Here is a 22,934-nt window from a genome sequence, read left to right as displayed (position 1 = left end):
CGGCCGCGCCCCCCGACTGCTTAACTTCTTGAGCTGCTTCAGGTTGCTGGAGCGGATGGCGGCCAGCAGCTGGTCGCGGGAGTTCTTCTCCTGGGTGGGGAGGGCTTTGTCGCCCACCTTCCTCGGGGTGGCCGGCGAGAGCGAGTTCTTCAGGTTCTCCATGACAAGGGGGGGTGCCGAGGGCGGGGGCGGCGGGGGCGGCGCGGCGGGGGCGCCCCCGCTCTTGGGCGAGTTCTTGGGCGAGGCCTTCGGGGACGGCTGCGGCGACGGTCCGGGGGAGCCCTTGGCCGCGGCCCCGGCCCCGGGCACCCCCAGCAGGCCCCTCTCGCCGCCGGCGCCCTGCGCCTGCCGCTGCTCCTGCAGCCGCCGCTGCCGCTGCCTGTCCATGTTGCGGCTGAGCAGGTTGGTGACGGTCATCCGCGGCCCGGCCAGCTCGAAGTGGTAGCCCAGCTTGAGCAGCGCCGTGTTCTCCTTGAGCAGCTTGGCCATCTCCATCTCCGTCTTGCCGCCGCAGATGTGCCGCTGGTTGTGGAAGCGCAGCTCGGTCAGCGTGTTGTTCTGCAGCAGCGCCCGGAAGATGGCCAGGATGCCCCTGCCCGTGATGTGGTTGGAGTCCAGGTTCAGGCTGGTGATGGTCCTGTTGGCCTTGAGCATGAGGGCGATGGCGAAGGCCACGTGGTCGTCGGCGCGCGTGTTGGCCAGCGCGAACGCCCTGACGGCCGTGTTGAACTCCAGCGCCTCGGTGAAGCGCACCAGGATCTCGGGGGTGATGCAGTCCGAGTTGTTGACGTTCACCTCGGTCACCCCGGGGTCGTTGTTCCTCACCCTCTCCAGGGGCTCGTCGAACATGCTGGGGGCCGCCTCCTCCTCCTGCGCCGCGGCGGGCCCCTCCGAGGGCTTCGGCGGGGAGCGGGGGGCTGCCTGTCCTGGCGATCCGGGCTGGTCGTCCTCCCTGGGCCCCTGCGCCTTTAGGGGCTCATCCTTTCTGACTTTTTCATCCTCTTTTTTCGGGTCAGTGTGCCCGCCCTTCACTTTCTCCTGCTGCTTCCTGGGGTCTGCCTGCGCCCCGCTTTTCACTTCCTCCCTCTTTCTGGGGTCTCTCCCCTTGGCCGGCCCCTCGCGGCTGCTCGTCTCCTTCACCTGCTCCGTCTCCCGGCCCTTGTCCCCGCTCAGGCCGGCGCCCCTGCCGCCCCCCTTCTTCTCCTCCTCGCTGGGGGCGGCCGCCCTCTCCTCCCGCCGTCCCTCCCTGCCGGCCTCCTTCTTGTCCACGGCCGCCCTGACCCGGCCCTTGTCAAGGCCCCTGACGACCTTCCCCTCCCTGGGCTTCTCCCCGCTCCTGCCGTCGGCTGCATCCTTGTCTCTTGAGAAGCTTCTCTCCAAGCCGCCCCTCTCTGGCTCCTTCCCCAGGTCTGCGTCCCGTCGTCGGGGGCCCGGGGCTTTTTTGCTGGCATCTCTGCCCCTTTCCTCTCCATTCTTGGCCTCTGTCTTGGTCTCCACTTGCTTGCTTTCCTAAGAATTCAGGAAAGAAAAACAAACATGAAGAACTGGCTGTGGAGGGAGAGGAGTGAGTATGGGGACAAGCGTGGGGAGCGCTTCATAGCTGCCCTGCACCCCCAAAGGGCCGTCTGTCCTGAGGCCACAGTGGAGGGATGGGTTCAAGGCACCAAGCACCGGACAGCAGACGCAGAGAGCAGAGCCCAGGGTCCTGGGAGGGCCAAGGGGCACCTGAGGGGCCCTGGCGGTGCCTCCCCCCGAGGGTCCTCGGGCCCAGTGCCGACTGCCCCTCACTGCCCGGTGGCTTAGAGGCGGGCCTGCAGGTGCTGCCCTGCTCAGCCATGTGGGGACCTGAGGCAACAGGAAAACTTACTAATACTGGTCCTGTCTTTATTTAAAATTTTGCATTTTTGTTCATCATGGATTTTTTCTGCAGTAAATCTGATTTTTTTGTAATGTCCGATTATCTCAATCCCTGAGCTCTTTGGTGCCCCTTACATCCTGTGCTCCTCTGGGTGCCAGGGCCTCACCTGGGCCCAGCCTGCTGCCAAGGGCAGGTGAGCGATTCTCAGACTGGGGTTATACTAATACCTGTTCAGAAAAAAAAAGCTGGGGGAACCAATGTAGGGCTGCTAAGATTTTATTTTACCAGGGAGGGGTATTTATAGATCAGAATGAAAGATGTATCTTTACATCAAATATGTATGGCTTTTTGAAAAAACCACAATAGTGTCCTGATTTTTGGTAAAAAAATAAACAACAAGAAGATTGGAGACTGACGAAAATTAGGCTTGGGGTGGATTAATGATTGTGCATTGAGCATTGACCCCCCTATACAGAAATTTATTGTGGTTAACAACCATTTGATCAATAAATATGAGATGCCCTCACAAAATATATATATATATATATATAAACACACTTCCAATTATAAAATAAATAAGTAACCGGGATGTAATGTATAGCATAAGGAATATAGTCAAAATATTGTAACAACTTGGTATGGTGATAGCTGGTACCTAGAATTATCATGTATATAAATGTTGAATCACTGTGTTGTACACCTGAAACTAATGTAATACTGTGTGTCAACTACCCTTCAATAAAAAATAAAAAAAAATAAAAAAATAAAAATAAACAACAAAACACCTCTGTGCAAGGAGGCCTGGAACCCTAGGGTCTGACCTCGGGAGGACTCTGCTGGATTTGGGGCGCAGGGCTCGGTGACTCCATTTCGAACCCACAGACACCGAGAAGTTGTTCAGGGAGGCCTCGGGAGGGAGTCAGCTGAGCTCAGGAGAGGCTTGAGTTTACCTGCAGCTCGGGTCGCGCTGCAGGTCTACAGGGCCCCGTTTCCTCCTCCATCAGAGGGGCTCCGCACCCCCATCAGAGGAGCTGGGGAGGCAGCAGGGTTAACTAAGGTTCAATATCAGATTTGATTGTTCGACTCCGGGAGAGGCCCTCGAGGGACATCGTGATGTCCTTTCCTAAAGGCTTTTTAGGAGAAAGAGACCATGGCCTGATCATTACAGTCTTCTGTCTTTCAAGAGCCCCCAGTCTGGGTATGGGAAGAGGAGGAGGGGTGGAAAAGCAGCGCCCCGCCCACCGTGGGTGAGCCCGTCCTCCCCGCCAGCCCTCCCAGAGGGAACAGGGCGGGCGGGTCCTGTGGAAACAGTTTGTACCTGCACCACAAACACATGCCGCTGGGGACCAGCCCCAGGGTTTATTTAGCAGCAAAAGTCCTTGGCTTCGCTGCTAGAAGCACAACAGGCAGCCAAGGGGCATGGAGCCTGGTGAGATGGGGCCTTGGAATGCGCCCCCCAGGCCCCAGGGCCAGCCGCAAGGGGGGGTGTCTCGCTGGGTCTGTGCCGATGGAGAAGGGGCAGACAGCCCCCACAGCCCTCACTCTGGCTCCCAGAGAACGGGTCTGACCCTTCAGGTCACCTTTTGAAGGCTGGGGACAGAAGTGGGGGTGACTTTACTGCAAAAAGAATGAAATGGGGAAGCCCAATGGGCCAGCCCTTTCGGGGTACTCCTGATGATCCGCCTGCCCGCCGTGGAGCCAGGGAATTCCCTCCTGTCCTAGGAGCTCTGAGGTGAGGACTGGGCAGCCCACACCCTAGTGCTCAGGCCCCCAGGGCCAAGACTCCTGCCAGCCCCTCCTTCCTTCCCTCCCAGACGGGCCTGTGCAGAGCTCCTCAGAGACCCCTGTGCACTGCCCAGCTTGCCTCTGCAGGCTTCCCGTGACAGGCGCAGGCCTCACTGGAAGGGAAATTGTAACTTAACCAGCTGTGCCCGGCAAGGTCAGGAAGCCCTGGGTTTCAGACCTGATTGTCCAGCGGCCACCAAGTCAACTGCACCTTCTCTGACCTCCACAGGGGCAAAAGCGCCACCTGCCAGCCTGCCCACATCCCTCAGGTGCCTGTGGGCTCTGCTGCCCAAAGAAGCTTGGGAGCCGCCTGCTCCTCTCCCAGTGCAGCCCCGCCCACTTTGAGACCCAGACTCCAATTTAGACCCTTCCCTGCCCCCCAGGAGGGCTCCTTCCTTCCAGCATCCTAAGCCTCTTTCTGTCCTGACAGCCCAGACCTGACCTCCCGCCTGGTCGTCACCCAGGATTACTCCCCACTGCGCCTTAGGGTGCTGCCCCACCAGGGTCTGCTTGGCTTGGATCTGCCGTGTGTCTGTTCTGTAGGAGGTGTGCCAACCCTTTAAAAAGAACCTAATGAAAAACAGGCTGGTGGGCTGGGGTGGGGGGGGTGGCTGATTAATCATCAGTTTCCTGCAAACAACCAGGAATGAGTGGGGCTGGGGCTTGTTGCAGCTCGTAGTCCTGAGAGCTCAGACGTTGCCTTAAAAGGAGAAGGAGCGCAGCGTCCGGGCTCGGTTTCTGCTGAGCAGAGCTCCTCACCCAGGGCTCCTCACCCAGGGCTCCTCACCCAGGGCAGCGCTGCCTCCTTGCTGATCTGAAAGCAGGCCAGGCCGGCTTCTTTTGCTCCTAGACTGGTGGTTATTTTGTCTCGAGGCCGCACTCAACTATGTGTCCCTTAGGTCAGATGTAACAGAGGACTTCCACAGAGCAAGGGCTTCTCAAGGAGAGACCTAAGCAGCAGTAACTTCCTTTGCCCTTTGGGAAAAGCTTTATGGTTAGCGAAAGCCCACGGGCGGGGTTTGGGAATCTGTCATGGAGGCCGGGTAGTGGAGAGGATGGCCTCTGAAAAGCTCTAGCGACCTCTGGTCACTGCAGAGGCCTGGCCGGCAGGCTCAGAGGTGGGGGCAGCTCCCTTCCCCCACCTCCTCCAGGCGTTATGGCCACATCGCTGCCTTGGGTCTGTCACTTGGGTTTGAATCCAAGTTGAATGACTTTGGTGGGTTTGGATGGGCAGAACACAGCATCCCTTTCTTACCTTGGACTTTCTGATGCTATTTCCTCTAGAAGTTTTATCTGATTGAACAGAGAACATTTTACAACCTTCATGGCCACAGAGAGAGGGGAAAAGAATTGTTTGTCTCTCAGCAAGTCCCCAGAAACTGGGACCCACTGGGTACTGCTCGCTGTACCCCATTTGCTCATGCTGACCACCACGTGGGCATCTGCACGGGAGAACTTCTCCAACGGGAGGCAAAAGGGGCAGGAACGTTTGGTTTGCCACTTGCCTAGAAGCGGGCAGAACCACAGAGGGCAGGACTGGCTGGCAGTGCCCCACCTGTGACAGTGCTGCCACGAATGCAGGTACATTGTTCCTTCTCCAGAGCATGGCTAAGGCGATGCCCACTCCAGTGGTTCAAGGCCAGCTTCTTGCTGTGTGTCCCCCAGGGCTGCCTGGTGACAGTCCCGCAGGCTTTCTGTCTGGAAGTGTCCAGAATACACCAGCTGGAGCCCCAGGCTGAGGGCAGGGACTCTGGGGTTTCCCCAGGCTTTAGCTGAGGTCCCTGGGGGCACTGGCGGCATCTCGGTGACTGGGTGGAGGGAGCGCACTGGAAGGCAGCGCTCCTACCTTGGCTCTGGACTGTGGCCCGCTTCCCGTTTCTCCGGGATCAGGGTTATTTACCAGGAAGCATCAGGGAAACGTGTGGCATGTGCCAGTCCTGCTCCTTCTGGTCCTGTCCCAGTGCCCCCCATTGCTCCCCACCCTGTCTCAGAGCATGAGGTCGCCCTCCCCGGCCCCTGTCATCAGGCTGTGCTGGCAGAGGGCAGGGGCTCTGGCTCCACTCCCTCCAGCCACCTGGTGACCTCTGGGATCAGGCACCACAGCTGCCAGGGTCATCTGTGTACAAGGGTGGGCAGGGAGCGGCTGGCCACCGGCTGGAGCCCCTTCACAGGGCCCGCATGAAGGGTAGGGCAGTTAGCAGGGCTCCGGGGACCAAGGAGATTCATTCCTCGGCCTCCTGCCCCGTTCTGCATCGAGTGCCAACTCTTTATTGTCTTGTACCAGGAAAGATTCTACACTCTCCTGACAAGGAGTTTCGGAAAGGTCAGTTGCCTTTTGGGGAAAGTGTATTCCTAGGCTGGCAGTCCTGGGTGGGATGGCAACGCCTGTCTCCCTTGAGATCTGTGGGGCAGGAGTCCTCTGTGAGGCCAAGGCCAGCTCATCAGACAAAACTACAGGTCTTGCAACAACTGATGTTACCCCTGGAAAGCTACAGGTTCCCTGCCGAGCTGTCAGGAATTGTTCTGGAAAGTTCTCCTTACAGAGGCATGAGAGTTCATTGGCTCTGCAGGCAGCTGGCCTGTGTGCAAATACCACCTCCACCCCCGAATAGCTGTGTGACCTAGCGTGAGTTACTTACCCTCTCTGAACCTTGTCTCAGATGCCAGATGGAACTGACCAATCTAGAGCACCTCCTCTATGGATTGCAGGTGGCAGAGCCAGGACCCAACCCAAGGTCCAGATGCCCAGAGGCGCTTGAATGAGAGTTAAGCTGCCATGAATCTGGGGCCTTCCCTTATGAGAAGTGCAGGCAGGAGGGTTTTCCCCGCCACCCCCTCTGGGCCCTCCGGCTCCCCTGCTCTGTGCCCTAGTATTGTTCAGCAGCTGAAAGGAAGCACTTGCCTAGTGGGTGGGAGAACTGCATTTTATACTTTAACGTGAAAAATGAAAGGACCACATCTCAAACTCTGGCAACCGCCCGGAGGACTAGAAGCTGGAAAGGGCCCAGGTTACTTGGGGAAGTCTCCGCCAACCCCACCCCAAGTCTAGGGTGACAGAGGCAGGGGTGGAGTGTGAGGGGAAGAGGGGCCACCCCCACTAACAGTGACAACCAGCACTAGGGACTGGTGCTGAGCCTGGGGTACAAAGGTGTCTCTCCTCTAGCGCCAGCCCACCAGACTCCTTCTGGCCCTGCTCATTCACCCGCTCACTGACTCGGGCATTAGGGGGCACGTTCCAACACCATTCTAGGGCCCGGCGCCACCTAAGACACAGTCCTGCCCTCACAGTTGAGGGGGCATGGCAGACAGGGGGACCAGGTGACATCAACTGCATGTGGCAGAGGGTGCCAAGGGAGTGGACCCCGTAGAGCAGTCATCCCCCTGAGAGTCACTGTTTCAGCTGAGAATGTCCCTTCAGGTCCCCGCAGAATCACTGCCACCTCCCTAAAAAGGCCTGCAGCCCCCCTCAGCCATTCCCAGACTGAAGGTCCTTGACTCCTGTTCTGGTAGTGGCCCAGGGACACAGCCTCAGCGCCTCCCAGAAACCCCCTATTTTAGCTTCCCAGCCCTGCCCTTTGGTGGATCATGTTTGGCCTGCTTCCCCTATTTCACAGCCCCCCCATTGTGGGAAAGCAATGACTGTCTCCTCGGGTCCTGGCGGGACGAGTCTGTGAGCCCCCTTCCATCACCCCTCCCAGCTTGTAAGGGGCCTATGGGGAGACTGAGACCCCAGAGGGCGGCTGGAGAAGGGGAAGGCAGTGGGGAGTGAGGGTGGAGTGGGGCCTTAACTCCACCCCCTTGGGTTCCCATCACTGGCAACATACTCTTAGGGGTGTTCAACGGCTTGTACATAAAGACCCACGTGTACACTTCGCTCCCGCCATAACTGGAGCAGACTTAATCTCCTAAGAAATGGGCTGTAAATGGAGTTCCTAATTTGGGGTTGGGTACTGTATCATATGATATGGGGTCTGCAGAACCACCTTACTGTGCTGAGGCTAGTGACGACGCATTTCTGGAGCTCCCAGCCCTGAGCAGGGCGGGAGGGAGCATAAGCATGCCCAGCATGGGCGCCTGCACATCACAGTTGCTCTGTAAATACTTGAAGTACACCATCCCCAAGTAATCCATGTGGAGTATATCAGAAATGGACAGGTGTCAGGCTCCAAGAGACCCTGGGCCTGGCCCCGTATGGCCCTTCAACACCAGAGACAGCCTGCCGCCTGCCCCCAGCCTGAAGCCCTGGGGGCGTGACAGTGTATGAACTAATTCACGTCCACTAAACAAGACAAGCAATGCTGGAGACTTATGTCTCCTGGTCCTCCAAAAGAAAGTGGGCCAGGAGAAAGCCTCCAAGCTGATCAGGGCTTCCCTGGGTTCATCTAGGGCAGCCCCTGGGGGCCTGTGTGCACCTGGTAAGCTCTGAGCTGAGAAGCCCAGGCCCATGCAGTCCCGGAACTAAGCAGAGCTGTGCGCTGCAGGCGGCCCAGATGCATCCTTTCCTCCCTCCCCTGTCTTGGCCCCTGTCACTCTGTCCCATGAGACCACAGGCACAATCTATGCCTTATTATTCACTGGATCCCCAGCAGATAGCATAGTGCCTGGCACCTAGTAGATGCTTGATGAATAGCTGCTGAATGAATGGATGAGTGGGTGAATGATGGCTACCAGATGAAGCCAAATGTTAGTTTGGAATGACGAAGGGCAAGAAACTTTGTAGACTAAGGAACTGAGCACAAACAAGTGGGTGATGAATAAAAACTCTATCCCTTGAGGTGGGTGTTGGAGGTGAAAGGGGCGCCCTCCCACTCGCCGCTGTTAGAGACAGATCCTATGGCTGAGACAGATCCCGTGGGCTCAGCGTCCCATCTGGCCATGGGTTTGAGAACTCTGGGCCTGGGCCTTCTCGGCTCTGTCACCCAGCACCCAGAGCCACCCCCACCCCCACTTGTCCCACTTAGACCAGTGGGGACTCCGTGAGCAGGGCTGCTGAGAGCTGCTCACCAGGCACACGTACAAGGTGCAGGACAAGCCCAGCCAGGGTCAGACAAGAGGACAGGCTACAGGAGGAAGGGTGCATGTGACTCCACGCACCCCTGGAAAGAGACCTGTGCTCTGCTGTTCAGCAGGGCCAGCCGTCGAGCGTTCCTAAGCTACTCACATCCCCTCCCGAGGAGACCAAGCCAAGACAGAATCTCATTCAGGGCCTCCGGCTGCAGGTGCCCTGTCCGGTGTGTGCCCTCTGCTGGTGGCTCTCCCAGCTCCCGTCCCCTTCTCTCCCAGCCCTGGGTCCAGACCAGGCTGGTCCAACGTCAGGTTTGGCTGCAGGGCCAAACCTGTGTAAGCAGCACTCCCGGAGTCCACCCTGAGAAGTCCCCCTGGGTCTGCTGCGCCTTGAGGATGTTCAGAGCCCGGGGAAGGGGCGGGAGCTGAGAGGCAGCCAGGCAAGCCAGGCCAGCTCCCCGAGCCTGCCCCCCAGTGACGGGCCATGAGGAACCCAGTAAACAAGGAGAAGGCCAGCCCCGTGGGGCCAGAGGTGGGAGGTTGGGGTGGGTGTGGGGGGCACTGATGGTCATTTTACTCTTCATCTTTCCCTCTTTATCCCAAAGTACAGAGCAGTTGGGGAGAGATCAAGTTTGTTTTACCAAATCAGAGAATTGCTAGCTTCAGGCTAGGTCATCTGTTAGCTCCTTTCTTTAGTGGCTTCTCTCTGGGCTACTACTCAAACCATCTTTCAGGACAAGGCTGGAGTCTCCTTAATAACTCAGTTATTAGAAATTACCAGTGAGCCCTTGTGGCTGAGGATAGCACGTTGGCAAGAGTGAGGCTGAAGTCCTGCTGCATGTTCCCTGCTAAGCCAGGACACCTCAAAAAACTTACATTCAGATTCTCCTTCCTTTTTAAGGCTGAATAATATTCCGTTGTATGTATCTGCCACATTTGGCTTACCCATTCATCCAGGGCTGGCGCTTGAATTGCTTCCCCCTTTTTGCTATTGTGAATAATGCTGCTGTGGGCATGGGGGTGCAAACACCTGGACTCTCATCTTTCAATTCTTTTGGGGTGAACACCTGGAAGCAGTGGAGCTGGGGGGTACCCAATTCTGATTCTCTAACCCCCCACCTTGACTGCTGCACCTCTTCTCCTGTCCAGTGTGTCAAGCTGGCAGGCTGCCGGCCATGCTGGGCAAACAGCACCCGCCCAGGGCGGGCCACCCATTCACTCCGCAGCCTGGCCCTCCTGGGTGACACGGGTGTTGAGCACTCGCTCTGGGGTCAGAATGCCCGGTGTCTAGACTTTGCTCTTCTCTGAGCTGGGGGGGGTCATAATCCTCCCCAGGGGCGTCGTGAGGCTTCAGTGAAGTGCTTCCCGTGGAGCCTCTACGGCGGTGCTGAACGCACGGAAGCTCTTGGCAAGAGTTAGCCGGCATTACTGGTCCAGATTCCCTCATTTACAGCTTTCTCCCAGGCCTCCACAGCATCTGTTTGCATCTTTCTCCCTCCTCAGATTTCTTGTCCCATTCCACCCCCATCTCCTCTATTTCCTAGGAATGAATAGAAACCACCCCGTGGAACCCCCAACTTTCACCGTCACGCCTGCAGCCTCACCTCCATGCTCCTCCCCTCTCCTCCTGCCCAGGCCACCCCCTCCCCGTGGGCCCCCCACGCCTTCTCCCTGAGCTGCAGCCTCTCCCTCTCTCCTGGCTCCTTCCTACCACCTCGTAAACATGCTCACGTCCCTCCCAGGGCAACCCGGTCTCCGCCTCAGCCCTGCAGCCCGCCCAGGCGCTGCCTTCTGTCTCTGCCTGTCTCTGCCACTCCCACGCCGACTTCCCCACACAGTCCTTCCTTTGGTCCCTGGTCACTGCCGGATCCAACTCGATCTTGCCTCAGCCCCCAACATGCCTTGGGAATCAGTTCCGCCCAGATCATTACTGACCCTCTTACTGCTAAATCAGATTACAGCCTTTATTTTTTTTATCTTGCTTCATTGCTTGGGCAACACTGGGCACTGTGGACCAGGCCCTTCCTTCGGACATGCTTCCCTTCCTCCCCCTCATGGTCTTCCTCCTACTCGGACACCTTCCCAGCCCCCCCAAAGGCCACCTTCCTCAGTGTGCCTCTTAAATGTGGGTGTTTTCAAGGTCTTATTTTAAGCCTCCCTCGTTGTCACCTTTAGACCCTCTCTCTGGGTGATCTCACCCACTCTACTGGCATCAGTTGCCTTCTGTGTCTGGATGCCTCCCAAAGCTGTATTTCTGAGCCTGGCACCACTGTAGAGGTTCAGACAGACCCTTGTGTCCACGTATCTCAGGGCTGAGCTCCCCGTCTCTCCCTGCCACGTCCCTGCCCCTGCTCTGTTCCCTCTCTGTTGAGTGGCTCCCCCAAACATCTGTTGGCTCAAAGCAGAAACCCTGGTGGGAAGAGGATGGGGGGAGCAGGGGGGCAATGTGGACCTCTCTGTACCCACTCACCCCTTCTATCCCATTGCAGGAGACTTGGGAGAAAAGCTGTGAGATGGACCTATTTTATAAGGACAGTTTTATTCCCTTATCTCCTGCACACTGATGACGCCACCTCCCTAACACCGTGCCAGTGAGCCCCTCTCCCGTCCTCACTGCCGTGCCCCGAGCCCAGCCCACTGTCGCCTTCTGCCCGGTGTCGCTGACAGTCTCCGCTCTGCAGCCACAGGGACCTTCTAGAGGACAGACCCGCCAACTCACTTCCTTGCCTCAGACCTTGCAGAGGCGCTCAAGTGCCCTCAGAAGGAAGTCTGGACCCCCAAGGCCTGTCCTGACCGTGCCGCTCACCTCCGCCAGGGCCTGCTCCTCGCCGCCTGCCCCCTGCCCCCTGCCCCCTGCCCCCAGCTCTGCTCAGCCCCGCTCCAGCTCCGCCGCTCCCGGTTCCTGCAGGAAGCCACACCTCTGCGCTCTGTCCGCAGCGATGTTCTCACCACTCGGGAAGCTCTTCCTCCCTCCGTTTTCCCAGTAAATGCTCACCTTGGTTTGTGCCCTAGAGAGGTTTTAGCTTAGATCTTTAATTCAGCTGGATTTTATTTGGGAGTATGATATGAGGTAGCAATCTGACTTTTTTTTTCCAAACATATCATCTAATGTCTAAATTATTTTTATGATCAGGTAAAACAAAAGTTGTTTTATAAAAAAGAATTGTCTTTCAATAATTCAGTTTCATAGGAAAAAAAGAAAAACAAAAACAAGACCCCTCAGGCCAGTGGCGGCAAAAAGGGATGGGGGGGGTGGAGACAGAGCGTGGGCTGGTGGCACCCCGTCCTGCAGCCTGGCTGGTCTGCCAGCTGCTGCATGGAGCCTGCCCCTCCACCCTTCTGTTCCAGTTATTACAAGTCGGCCCCGGTGATGTGCCCAGCAGGACCGAGAGGGTCTCAGGCCCCGCCTCCAACTCCAGTATAAACACAAACTCTACGCCTCCCAGGACGATCTCCGGGGGCCTGGAGTAGGGGCCAGGACGAGGGGCTTGTGAACCCGGGAAAGGAGGACATTTCCTGGGGCAGTCCTGCTCAAGCCCAGGCTGCACGGAGGGGAAGGGCTGCCCCTTCCGGGGTCTGCTTTGCCCTGTGGGTGACGGGGTGGGAGGCATATTTGGGGAAAGACAGGGATGCACCAACTGGGTGGCTGGACTTGCTCACTGAATGTTCCACTGAAGTCTGCCAAAGGGTATGGCGACTCTTGCCTGCTTTGAGTGTTCAAGGGCAAGAATTTCTTGTGAAAGGGACGTTAAATAAGAAGCAGGAAGGAGACCTGGGGGGGTGCAGGGGGGTGCCTGCTCCTCCCCGCGTCCCTGGTGGAGCCACCAAGAGGCATCAGCAAGGACGGAGGGCGCAGCACGTCTGTATTCTGCCCAGGCTCTTACTTCTCCCCGAAAGGGCTTCTGCACTTCACGCTGGTGGAGAAAGAAGCGGGGTTTCAAGGGGAGGTGCCACATTAAGGCCAGCGCTGGCCAGACCTTGGTGGTCAGTGCACTTGGGTTTCTGTTTGGAAGTTATAAAGAACCATCTCTGGGGCCGAGGGGTCTCCCCTACGGCCAAGGGTTGGCTCCAGAGCTCTCTGCAGACCTAGGCGCTTTGCCAACTGGTCTGGTGACTCATACTGGGAAGCCCGTAGCATCCCCATTTTTGGAGAAGCCAGGAAATCTATAAAAACAAACAAGTCACTATAACACTCTGCTCTCTGAAATGCTTACTTTCTGCTTCTGCACTTTATCCCAATTCAAGCTTGGAAAACATTGTAAGACCCACCTAAATGTAAGCTGTGTGTCCCACAGCTGGGTCCCTCTCAGGTCCCAAGGGGCGACAGGAGGAACATTCTGTCTTCTCACTACCTGGGGCTGCGAGCAGGGCCGGCTCCCACAGTGCCGCCCTCCTGCCCGCCTGTCCTAAGCAGACACGGCTGCAGTGGCCTTATCAGGCCTGGATTCCCAGGCCTGCCGCCTCCGCAGTCACCCAGAGCACATGCTCACAAGGGCACCGTGTTCGGTTTAATGTTCTGCCCATATGGTCTTGAAAGTTTTAATTATTCTTGAACAAGGGGTCCACATTCTGATTTTGCACTGGGTTCTGAAAATTCTGTAGCCGGTCTTCATTCTAACAGAGAATCAGGAGCAGAGATGTCAGGAGGAGAGCAGGTCTCTGCCTGCCTGCATTCGCCACCCCTGGATGCGGGGCGCCAGCCATGAGTCCCCCTGCCCCCTCACCACCTTCCTTCTCCCCACTCTCCTAGAATGTGCCAGGGCAGCTCCCTCACCGCCCCAGGGCCGCTGCTGTGCTGGGGGCCACCAGCACCTCTTGCCTCCCGGCTGGTCTCCCTGCCTCCTGTCTTACTTCTCTCTTCAAGCCATCTTGCAGTGCAGCCAGAGAAAGCGTCCTAAAATGTCAATCCGACCGGCGGCTCCCCTGCTCTCAGGATGAAGGCCAGCCCCCTAGCTGGGCACGCAGGAGCCCCGCCATGTGCCTGCCTCTGCGTCATCTCCACTCTTGCGCTCCGGTCACAGCGAAGGGCAAACGGGCCGCGCTGCAGCCCTGCCACGCGTGCTCCTCCTGCCCGCCCTCCCCCGCCTCTGCCTGACTCCCTCTTCTCATTCCCCTTCCCCTCCTCCTCCTTCTTCTGTTTATCTGTTTACTATGGGAAGTGTCAGTTGTACACAAAACTGAGAGAACAGCCTGGCGAACCTCAAAGCGCCCGTGTGCCCAGCCATGTTTCTCCCATCCTCCCAGGATTCTGAAGCACATCTCAGGTGTATCACTTCCTGCTTAACTATTTCAGTGTGCATCTCTAAGACAGAACGTTTTTGTTTTGTTTTGCATCTGGGTCACATCTTTATTGAACTTTTTAAAAAATTAAGGTATCATTGATGCACAATCTTATGAAGGTTTCCCATGAGCAACATTGTGGCTACTACATTCCTCCCTATTATCACGTACCCTCCCACCCCATTGCAGTCACTGTCCATCAGCACAGAAAGATGTTATAGAGTCATTACTGGAAAGACAGAACTTTTTAAAAAGATAGCTACAGTATCAATCATTCCTCTTAATGGCCCGTCCACACTTAGCCCACGGGCCCTCTCACTGGCGGCCGGGACCAGGGGTTAGGAGCCCCGTTTCTGCGCTCCTGCAGCAGGCCTGGCTCACCGCTGTCTCTGCCCTTCACGGTTTACCTGTCTGTCCCTAGACTAGATGACAAGTGACTTGAGGGCAGACCGGTCCTTTGGTTCTGTCCTCAGCACCAGGCCTGGCAGAGGCTTTGCACTTAATCAGTATTTGCTGGGGTGAAAAGATATCATTTCAATCCTACCTACAGTATCCCAACCAAGTAGGCTTTGTTTGGGACACAGAGCTCAGCCCTTCCCGAGGAAGCCAAGTGTTTGTGCTGAAGCTGACCGAGAAAGCCCTTCTGATTTGGGCTACATTCCTGGGGCAAAAAACAAAGCCGCCCCTTCCTTTCAGGGCGCTCTCTCCGTATTGAGGTTGATGGCGTCCTCTCCCTGACGCTGCCCTTCTCCCGGCTAGGAGAGTCCAGCTATCAGACTGAGCCCGTCATTCCAGTCTGACCAGAACTTTCTGGATCCTGCTTCTGCTGTTTAAAGGTTCATTGTCCCTCTGAGCTTCAGATAATCTGCAAGTCTGGTAGGTGTGCCTTCTAGATCTTTGGGCCCAGGACAGGGCAAGCAGAGGACAGAGCTTGCCGGCACTGTTCCAGAAACCTCTGGGAGCCGCCGACCAGCATCAACACCCCCGGTCCCCCTCTCTGTCCTTGCCCCTGAGCTCTGATGAGGGGCCTTCTCCAGTCTCCTGAAGTCTCTGGAGGGACAGCATTGTTGGGACGAGAGAGAATTGTTGGCCTCAGTGCCACCTCTGCCCACTGCTGACTCTTCCTGGGGATATTTACCCTAGTAAAATGACACACTTGGAGCCAGCATTTTGCAGGCTTCAGACACTTCCAGTTGTTCTGGAAAGTTCCTCCTTTCGTGCTGCAGGGTCACTAGAGCTCCTGAGGCCCAGGAGGGCAGAGGTCCTCTGCATGCCAAGGCCACAGAGAAGGGCTTCCCTGCTAGCTGAGGGGAGAGGCGTGCTGTGGAGTCAGGCGGAGCTGGGGAGAGGCCTGATCATTAAGTGGGGTCTCTCCAGGACAACTGGGACGTGGGTCTGGTCCTCCCACCGGGGTGGGGGTGGGGGAGAGAAGTCAGGCTGGAAGGGGAGGACAGGCAGCAAACGAGGATGTCTGTCACTGTATCTCAGATGCTAAGTGGCATCTACACAGTTCGGGACCCTGGGATGCAGAGCAGGAGTGAGAGCCTAGAGGAAGCAGGAGAAGCACTTCAGAGGTGGCCTCCTTCAGAGGAGGTCACTTGGGCATAGGGGACGAGGGAAGGACTTCTTAGCAGAGGGAACTGACAGGCAGACCATGTGACTTACTGGGGTACAGAGCATCCAGGGATTGTTGGGAAGGTCTCTGTGTGGGGAGGGGGCCGAGGAAGTGGTAGGAGAGGTCAGAGCAGAGGCCAGATCATGACAGGCTTCCTGCGGCACACCACGGGCTGGGGGCGTCCCCCAGCGGGCAGCGCAGGAGCTCGCACATGTTCAGCTGGAGAAGGGACAACCAGATTTCTGGTCTGGAAAGACAGCTCTGGCCGCTGTTTGCAGAACGGAGTTGAGGCTGGGAGAAACGCAGGGACGGAGACCAGTTAGGGGGCTCTTAGAAAAGTTCAAGCAGGAAGTGATGAGATCCTGGCCCAAGGCTGAGCAGTGAGCATGAAGAAGCGGAGATGAGTTCCACAGATACTTCTGGGGTGCAATTGATAAGGGTCAGTGAAGTGGGGGTGACAGGAAGAGTGCAAGAGGACCCCAAGATTGCCAGCTTGGTTGACTGGACAGATAGTGGTACTTATAATGGCAAGGAATACAGAGGAGGCCGAGGGTGGGAGTGGTGGGGACCAATTGTTGTGGCCGTGACAAAGTTTAAATCCTAACAAGTCGGCATTACTCAGGGTCTGAGGCTCGAGAGATCTGAGCTTGAGATGTAGATCTGGGAGTCATAGGTGTATAAGTGACAATGAAAACCGCAAGAATAAATAAGGTGACTGTGGAAAAGTAAGTTAGGAAAGTGCCAATATCCTCTGACACTAGCAAAATCACAGTGTCACACCAACTAGGGTGTGAAAAACATGTGTGGCTCCTCAAAAGTTAAAGATAGAGTTACCATATGACCCGGTGACTCCATGCCCAGGTATATACCCAAGGGAACTGCAAACACATGTCCACACAAAAATTTGTACACAAGCATTCACAGCAGCATTTTTTATAGACGAAAAGTAGAAACAATCCAAGTATCCATCAACTGCTGAATGAAGAAACCAAATGTGGTATGTCCACACAAAGAAATGTTACTCAGCCACAAAAAGAACAGAACCCCATGCTACAGCATGGATGAACCTTGAAAACATGATAAGCGAAAGAAGCTAGACCTAAAAGATCACATATTGTATGACTCCACTTACATGAAATGTCCAGAATAGGCCGATCCATAGGGACAGGAGGTAGATGAGTGGTTGCCAGGGTCTGGGTGAGGGCAGGGAATGGGGAGTAACTTCTAATGAGTGTGGGGCTTCTTTTGGGGGTGATGAAATATTCTGGAATTAGACAGTGGTGATGGTTACACAACTTTGTGAATATACTAGGATAACTGTTGAATTGCATACTTTAAAAGGATGAATTTTATGGTATTGAATTGTATCTCAATAAAAAATGTTATGGTAATTGAAAGAGATCTTAGTTATACAAACACTTGTAGGAGGGTTATTCTAAATAAGATCTTATTTACACACTAGGGTTATCTTGTCTTGCTTTAATTTCTTTTTCTAAAGCAAAGACTAGTTTAATAAAGTTCACACCCAAGAAGGGAGTAGTACAGGTGTGCTCCAGAGGTGAGCTGCCTCTGTTGCTTTAATTTCTAAAGGATAAAGAACTGAAAAAAAAAAAACAAACTACATATGAGAGACCACAATTCGAAATGCCATATTGTAGACCAATACCATCCAATGGGACTATAATGTGACCTATATATGTAACTTTAAAAGTTCTAGCAAGCAGACTTTTAAAATGTAAAAAGAAACAAGGGAAATTAATTTTAACAAAATATGTTTGAACCCATACAAAATACGATTACAGCATGTAATCGATATAAAATTATTAATCAGATATTTTACATTCTTTTCTTCCTGCTAAGCCTTTGGAATCTGATGTGAATTTCAGACTTACAACACATCGCAATCTGGACTGGTCACATCTCAAGGGCTTCATTGTCATGTGTGCTGAGTGGCTACCATGTTGGACGGTCTGTCCAATCTAGAGTGACTGTCACTTCCCATGTGGTCCAGTTATACTTCCCTCTGTTTACTTCCATTTGTGATGAGCAACAAAAAATACTCTAATGATAAAGGGCTTGTGAAATTGGCTCCAGTGTTATTAGGAAGAGGCCAGTTGGAAAGACCTCAGCCTCTTTCAAAGCCAGGCCTGGGAAGAAGAGCCTCAAGGGAGAGTGGGTGGCAGCGCTCGAGAGGGAAGGCGAGCTGTGTGAGCGAGTCCCTGGGGTCCGCGGAGGGAGAAGGGCGGCAAGGGAGCCAGAGCACAGGGACCCTGCTGGGCAGAGGGGGTGCCCCCCGGCCAGTCGGGGTGCTTCCTGACTGCTGCCACTCCCCAGGGTGGGCCGGGCCAGCGCCCACACAGAGTGCAGGGGGCTTGCCGGCTGTGGCACAGTGACAGGGGACTGCCAGCCAAGACAGCCACCGGGACTGAGCAGCACCTTCCCCGGAGATGGGCACGAGATAAAACAGTGGACGTTTCCTATATGCTGAATGGGCAAATGCACCTCCCAGCACAGGGAGGTCTGAAAAGGCCAGTGAGACAGGTGGTGGTTTTCTGTTAAGTTATGCAGTTTGCTGCAACAAGAGTTCAGGACCTTCCACCAGCTGGGTGACCTCTCTAAGCCTCAGTTTCTTCATCTGTCAAGCAGGTTAAAGCCTGTCTATCCCGTCTACCTTACAAGGCTGCGGGGAGGATCAAAAGAGATTATGTGTGGAAGCCTGTGGGCTCAACACAGACCCCAGGCATTAGGCTCCATCATTGTGCTGTGAGGAGCTGGGGCGTATGGGGTGATGTCCCAGCAGAGCACCTGAGTGCTTACCTCCGGGCTCTGTGTGCCAGGTAATCTTTATTTTTCTTGGGAGGGAAAAATGATTTGGCCTAGTAAGGCAGCTTCAGGTAGATCTGGCCCTGGCGCTTTGTGAGGTCTCTGGGGCAGGACTCTTGAAGCGCGAGGGTGCGCCGACTGCCTCTCCCTTCTTGACATCCTCCCAGCACCTGCGGTTTCCAAAGGCCGGAGGCTTGATTCTCTTTCTAAGTAGGAACAACTCTTCCCAAAGGGAACCCAGGCACATCGGTTCCACCCACAGTAAACACACACACACACACACACACACTCTCTCTCTCTCTCTCTCTCTCTCTCTCTCTCTCTCTCTCCCGGGCGTCCCTGAGAGGGAAGTTGCTCAGCAGATGTTCCCACATCAGGAACTTAATCCTCTAAAGAATAACACGTGCACACTCATGTTTTCCCGGCTCTGGCGTGTCTGTCCCGTGAGTGACCGTCAGTCCCTGCGTTCCCAGCTCCAGCTCTGGGGAGTCTTCTCTCCCCTTCTGGAGTTTTGTTTTCACCATCGGGCCATAAGGCGCAGTGTGTTGATGGGTCTGTTTGTCATCTTGTGTGGCCGGCCATCTCCCTGGGGATCGGCGCCAAAGGCCGCGGGAAGGAGCCTTGGCTCTGGGGATCTGTTTAGGACCTTGGAGAATATATTTAATGGAAACCATGTAAATGTCCAAATTTAGGCAAATGGCTTGACTCAGCCATATGATGAGCTATGATAACATCCACTGAAAATGGTCTTTAGGAAGAATTTTTAGTGACGTGGGAAAATGACTCTACTATGATAAGGAAAAGAAAAGCAGAAAACACAATTCATGTGACTTAATGCATAAAACGATCTCAACTACGAAAGTGCGCACAGAAGCGTACACTAAAACACTTGGCAGTGATTAATTTCTTTAGCTAAAAAGACAAAGAATTATTGGTTATTTTCTCTCTTTTTTCCTGTTTTGTATATTGTCTGTAGTGAGCCTTAATATATTATACATATATCCCCTGTTTTTAAAAGTCCATAAAGCACCACTTGATTTTATGAAAACCTTCATTAGTACCTATTTTTGCTAACTGAAAGAAATCCAAAGAGGATTTTTGCCTTTACAAAAAAAGGTGCAAAGCGAAAAGGCGATCAGCCTTTGTCTGGCAGTGACCCTCATAGAGGAGCTTACAGACCCTCACAGACCCGTGCAGAGGGGGGCCTCTCCAGGCTCCTTCCTGAGAACCATGCTCAGCGCCTCAGCATCAATACCAGAGCTCTGAACAGTGTCTGAGAGCGTCTGTGCTTCATCTTGATGTACTCTGTGCATATGTTAGCGAGATGTGTCCTAAGGTATCAGACTAGCCTAAGGGAGGTTATTTCCTGAGACTGGGAACGCCCCCACTTTTTTCCATATAAGCTATTGGTAACTGCTTCTTCATTTTATGCCATTTCAGCTCACAAAGGTTTCAGAGGACTCCCTACTTAAGGGTAGTGGGGGAAACCTGCGATTGTAAATTAGTTTCTGAAGCAAGTTCATCGAGAAACAGCGTCTCTACGCTTGTGTGCCACCCCCTACTCCTGCCTTTAAGGCAAGGATTCCAGGAGCTGTAGGGAAACCTGAAGGATCCTTGACCATTGGAGCACTTGAGCCTTCAGTACTCTGAGGTCACTGTTAGACATATTCTTGGTGAACTAGAAACCCATTATGCTTCTCGGTGCAGTAAAGGACCAGAGTCAGGCAGGCTACCAGTCAGGGGCACATGGAGGAGATGCTGCCATTGGACCAGGTGAGCTGGTCCATCTTGGGGAAACTTGAGATAAGCAAGATGGCCCCCTGTCAGCCTGGATCAGCTGGCATTCCAGAAGAAAATTAAGCCTCTACTGCCCTGAGGGCATCCACTGTATATAATGAATTAATTTCTTGCCTGTTGTCTAGAATGGAACCTGCTATACTTTTTCTAGATCTCGAGGCAAAGTTGATAAACTTCTGCAGACATTGTAGGGGAGAATTCAGAGGATGGGAGCTGAAGGCTTCAGGGGCTGTATACAGAGCACTTGGTTACTATCCTCCTTAGCGTATGCATAGCTGTGGCCCCAGAGGTTATAGGGGAGCTTGATCTGGTCAGGCTAAAAATGTCAGCCTGTAATCTCAGATCCCTAGAGAGCTGGGAAATAGAAGAACAAGGAAAGGAAGAAAAATCATAATGAGTCTTGAGGCTCATTCTGTCCAGAACAAACTGAAGGGGAAATATGGCCTTGACTCCTCCCAACAATTCAGATCCCAGAGTGTAAATTTTTGGGCTGATTGAATCGGGTGTTTACAGAAACTGGAGAAAAGGAATCACTGCCAGATTTCCCTTCCTTTGAGGATTTGGACACAAAATCACATTTTCAAATAGTCTTTGAAGAGTATAGATGAAATTGTAACTTCTGTGAATTCTATCAAGTACGATGAGAATGGCGTTTGCAAACTATTCATCCTTTGTTCATCCAGCAGGCATTTATCGAGCCAGGCAGTGTGCTCGCTGCTGGGGCCATGGAGGTGAGTGAGAGGCAGGCCTCACCCGTAAGAAGTCTAAGGAAAGCAAAGAAACAGACAATGCAAAACACTGGGTTAAGTGTGGGTGGTGCGTAAGTGACAGAAGCTACAGATGGTGCTTCGTCAGCACAGGGGGAGCACACAGCCCAGCCTGGAGGCACCAGGAAAGCAGAAACTGGTCACCTGAGCTGAGCCTGAAAAGAAGAATAAGGAGTAGCTAGGCCCAGGGGTGGGTCCAGCTCCCGAATTACAGGAGGTGGTGTGTGCAAAGGCAGAGGGGCAAGAGAGAGCGTGGCGCCTTGGAGAGCCAGTGGCCAAGTGCTGATGCAGTAAAGGGTAAGAATCAAGGAGAGGAGTATTAGCCACAGGGACAGGCATTGGACGGCCAAGCCCCGCTCGCGAGGGTGGACTTGATCGTGGACGCTACGCTGAGCAGCTGAAGGCTTTTACACAGCAGAATGTCAGGATTGTGGTTTCAGTGTTATAATAAGACACTAGCAGCTGTGGGCAGGATGGATCGCAGAGGGGTGTGGGGAGAGCAGGGAGATCGGCTGGGAGGTTGAGGCACTGTCATGGTTGCTAAGGGGGAAATGGGGGACGGTAGACGTGTAACACAGGAGGGACGGAGCCGAGAGAGATGGCAGGGGTAGGATCAATAGGCCCCCCAGGCCAGGAGAGTTGGGAGACACTGGGAGGGGGATTAGAGCAGGATAGAACCAGGGTTATGACCCCGACGGACTTCTGTTTACTCAAGTGTGGAATGCAGGGGGAGAAGCAGGCTTGGGGCGGACTGGGGTGACAATGATTAAGTTATTTTTAGGGGAGTTGAATTTGAGACACTTGAGGAATCCAAGAGGCAAGTGAATGATCTAGAACTCAAAATAGAGATATAGGCCAGGGATGGAGAAAGAGCACGTGAAGAGGAGCTGAATGGCCCGGGTTGGACAAGGGTACCTGTGAAGGCTGCGTAGAAGGGCAGAGCCCTGAAAAACTTCCATGTTTGGGTGTTAGGGGAAGAGCTGCTTGGAGAGGAGAGGAGGAGGGGGCAGGAGAGACAAACAGCCCAGGCGAGGGTGGTGTCTTGGCACCCAGGGAAGTGAGTGTTTTAAGAATGAGAAAGTGGTCAAATGCCACAAGGTAAACCAATAGGGTAAAGACTAAAAAGTGTCCCCTGGGAACAGCAACAAGAGGTCCTGGGAGGCCATACCGAGGTGGAGGTCAGGCAGGGGTGGGGCAGAGACCTGTGGCGTGATGAGTGTAGGTGCCATTTCCCACACTTGGTCTCCCTAAGGAGGGCAGGTGGGAAGTGGACAGGAGGGGCCAGTAGGAAGGAATGTTGAAGACAAGACAGAGCAGACAGGAGCCTGGGACAGGAGAGGGACGTCTCTTGCATGAGATGAGAGAGCTGGGGACAAACTTGCCCATATGGATGCTTATAGGTTTTCTGGTAGCAGAAGAGGAACCTGAAGGTATTCTCACCTGAGGGCTTCAAGTTTCTCAGGGAAATAAGACACTGGGTAATCTGCCAAGGGTGAAGAATGACGGTAGGACAGGAGGGTTCATAGAGAGGGGCTAACTTTTGGAGTAAAAGAGGACGTGTAGTGGCTTTCTGGGCAGCCTTGGAGGCTTGGCTGAGGTTACCGGGGTTAAACCACAGCAGCGCCAATACGTATGGCGTGTGATTTTCTCCAGGTCTGAGCGGCAGCTTAACTGCGGGACTAGATGTACCACACGGCAACTCTCGTCCAGGCCGGGGTGATGAAATGTTGGGGGCCCAGCATTACTGCAGGATAATGTTGAGAGTGACTAGAGTAAGATACAAACAAAACAGGAGACCAGGTAAAGCAGGAAAGGGTGTGAAAGTGGGAAAGTCTGTCCATCCTGGGAGTGATTAGGCTGAGAATGAGCACAGGCCTCGGGGTGGGATACGTCCTTAAGCTGCCATCTCTGGAAAAGGTAATGAGCCCTGGGCTAGAGGAATCTGACCTGGGTTTAGTGCACAGCCAAACCTTACTAATGTGGGTCAGGAGGACAGCAGGCAGGG

General features: G+C 54.4%; 1 protein-coding gene across 1 annotated transcript in view; it reads right to left on the bottom strand.

The window, feature by feature from the left end:
* Positions 1-22,934, bottom strand: part of LMOD1 (leiomodin 1) — a 35,137-nt gene that overhangs the window by 1,388 nt on the left and 10,815 nt on the right. Inside the window, exon 2 of the mRNA XM_057508128.1 lies at positions 26-1,509. Within this exon, the coding sequence (XP_057364111.1) occupies positions 26-1,509 (1,484 nt within the window). The remainder of the gene's footprint in view (positions 1-25; positions 1,510-22,934) is intronic.

This window comes from Manis pentadactyla, chromosome 9 (assembly GCF_030020395.1).
Source record: "Manis pentadactyla isolate mManPen7 chromosome 9, mManPen7.hap1, whole genome shotgun sequence".
Classification (NCBI taxonomy): Eukaryota; Metazoa; Chordata; class Mammalia; order Pholidota; family Manidae; genus Manis; species Manis pentadactyla.
Note: the sequence above shows the minus strand (reverse complement) of the source record. Positions and strands in the feature narration are given on the sequence as shown.